Raw genomic sequence first — 2,147 nt, 5'->3', positions numbered from 1 at the left:
TTCATGCCGCCTGACAGGCTTTGGCTGCATCTGCAGCCCCATCTCCCCAGCTTGAACTCCAGATGCTGGCGACGACCCACAAATAAAGCAAAAGAAAATCGTTTCCTAGTTGTGGCAAGCGTCACGCAGCTAATTGTCAGCCACGGCCGGGGTGCGGGGCATGAGCAACATGATCGCAATTAATGCGACCAGAGCTAGTCGGCTGCTTAATCACGGTCACTTGATCAATTTGGCACGCAACGAAGAGCCAAGGAGGGGGAAAGAGGGATGCCAGGAGCATACCCACTGGGGCAACAGATCACGCGGCCACACTGTTGCAACAGTGCGGCACAATTCTAATGCAGATCAGAGAAAGTTGTGGGAATTTCCTTTGAGAAGACAATTGTTTACGAATTATTTTATGTGCACTTGCTAGGAATAACTATCGATTGGCGATAATTAACGCTCGGCTGTCAAATCAAATGCAACCCATGTTTTGGTATTTTCTTGCGCCAGACCCGGCATATTTAACCGTTAGGTTAGCGTTCACTGTGACTATTTCTGACGTCATAAATATCGCAATATTTCGCAATATATCGCAAGTTGGGTGGGATTCCTGCAAAGGACTGTCGGAAACGAATAGCATAATAAGAGCCATACTGGCAATATGGATATGAAGGCTTATCTTTCACTAAACAAGAGCTTAGGAATAATGAACAAACCCTCCACAAACAGAATGAAGGTTCCCTAATTTACCTGGAATTAAATATATTACCACTCATCTGATATAGCGTAAGAAGAAGAGAAAATTTATTATGCAAGTGATTAAGAAAATATTCAAATTTCTGTGACCTCTGCGGGCTACACCTTCCCAACACTCCAGCCCAGCTTAAGTTTTGCGTTATCGCACACTGTCATTGGACGAAACGAAATTTCCCTCCATTTTTTTTTGGTTTATAATTTGCAATCGACCGGCGTAAGCTTTTCCAAAATGCAATTTGAACGTGGCAAAGATAAACTCTGCAAAATGTCCATGGATATACGCCACATGACCAAGTCCTGGCGAAGTTTCGTATGCAAGGGCCGCACTGCCATGAAAAGTATTTGCCACCTTCGGAAGCTGATTTCCGATGCGGAGAATCGGTTGAACAATCTTACCAATGAACGTGGCCTTAGAACGGGGGACAAACAGATTCGAGTGTTGAACGAACGACTGGCCAATCCCATGGCCACGATGAAAATGATTCTGAATAAGCTGCTCATTATCCGGGACAAGACCTGTCAATATTTGAGCATCACGCGCATGTGTATGGACGATGAAATTCTTTGCAACTACGAGATAACCCCGAATATAAGGACACCGCAGCTGCTGGAGATCCTCGAGTTCCTCCGCTCGCGCTTCGATCCCGAGTGGGAGGTCAAAGAGATGGTAGTCCGTGAGTATCAGTGGTAATATCCGCGCAGCCGCAGCTTGCTACATATATCGCTTCGTTTCACAGTGGCCTTGGACAACATTGGCAGCGCCGAAGATATGGACATGCTGATGGATGCCTGGGGCAACTGCCGCCATGCTGGCGGAGAGGAGTTTTCCCAAAAGCTGAACGAATACTTGGATGCGCTGATGGGCAACCACTAACGCAACGGACGCCCGCCATTTTTATTCTAAGACAATCACACAGCCAAACTGAGAGATACAAAGAAATGAATACTATAAGTTTGATACATACATAAGCCATAATGAAACTACAGACATATATGCCTGAAAGAGCGATTGATGCGATGCCAACACTTCCAGAACGATCCTGAGCTTGGAAAGGAAGCAGAAGACGAGCAGTTTCCTCCTCCTAGAGAATGTCCCCACGATGCGACTAATGAATACAACAAAAACACTGAATGACCTGAGAGAATCTCCACCTCCATCGCCTAATTAGCGAATGCACGAACTGAATTTTTTTTGAATTTGATGTTAGTTTTTATTTGAAAAAATGTTCTTGTTTTAGTTTTTGTATTTGGTATCGCCTGTAAAAGGAATTACAAACAATGTCGTCAGTTATTCTTTCGTTTCGTCATCTTAAAAATCTTGACCCACTTTTGACCTTTGCTATACATATACATATATGTTATATATGCGGTTTGGTTGGTTTTCTTGTTTCTTGTTTTTTTTTTAT

General features: G+C 43.9%; 1 protein-coding gene across 1 annotated transcript; it reads left to right on the top strand.

Annotated features, from left to right (window-relative positions):
* The first annotated feature begins 875 nt into the window (after positions 1–875).
* LOC4813650 (uncharacterized) lies at positions 876–2,032 on the top strand. The gene is made up of 2 exons (XM_001353179.4): positions 876–1,415; positions 1,479–2,032. Exons 1-2 carry the CDS (start codon positions 971–973, stop codon positions 1,613–1,615), a joined length of 582 nt encoding a protein of 193 aa, XP_001353215.4. The 5' UTR covers positions 876–970; the 3' UTR covers positions 1,616–2,032.
* The last annotated feature ends 115 nt before the right edge of the window (positions 2,033–2,147 follow it).

Source organism: Drosophila pseudoobscura, chromosome X (assembly GCF_009870125.1).
Source record: "Drosophila pseudoobscura strain MV-25-SWS-2005 chromosome X, UCI_Dpse_MV25, whole genome shotgun sequence".
NCBI lineage: Eukaryota > Metazoa > Arthropoda > Insecta > Diptera > Drosophilidae > Drosophila > Drosophila pseudoobscura.
Note: the sequence above shows the minus strand (reverse complement) of the source record. Positions and strands in the feature narration are given on the sequence as shown.

What these genes read in the sequence shown, in the direction of transcription:
- LOC4813650 (XM_001353179.4), top strand. Translation starts at nt 971, where the DNA reads ATGCAATTTGAACGTGGCAAAGATAAACTCTGCAAAATGTCCATGGAT. An exon ending in GGTCAAAGAGATGGTAGTCC is followed by an intron (nt 1,416 to 1,478) that starts GTGAGTATCAGT and finishes TTCGTTTCACAG; the next exon opens with TGGCCTTGGACAACATTGGC.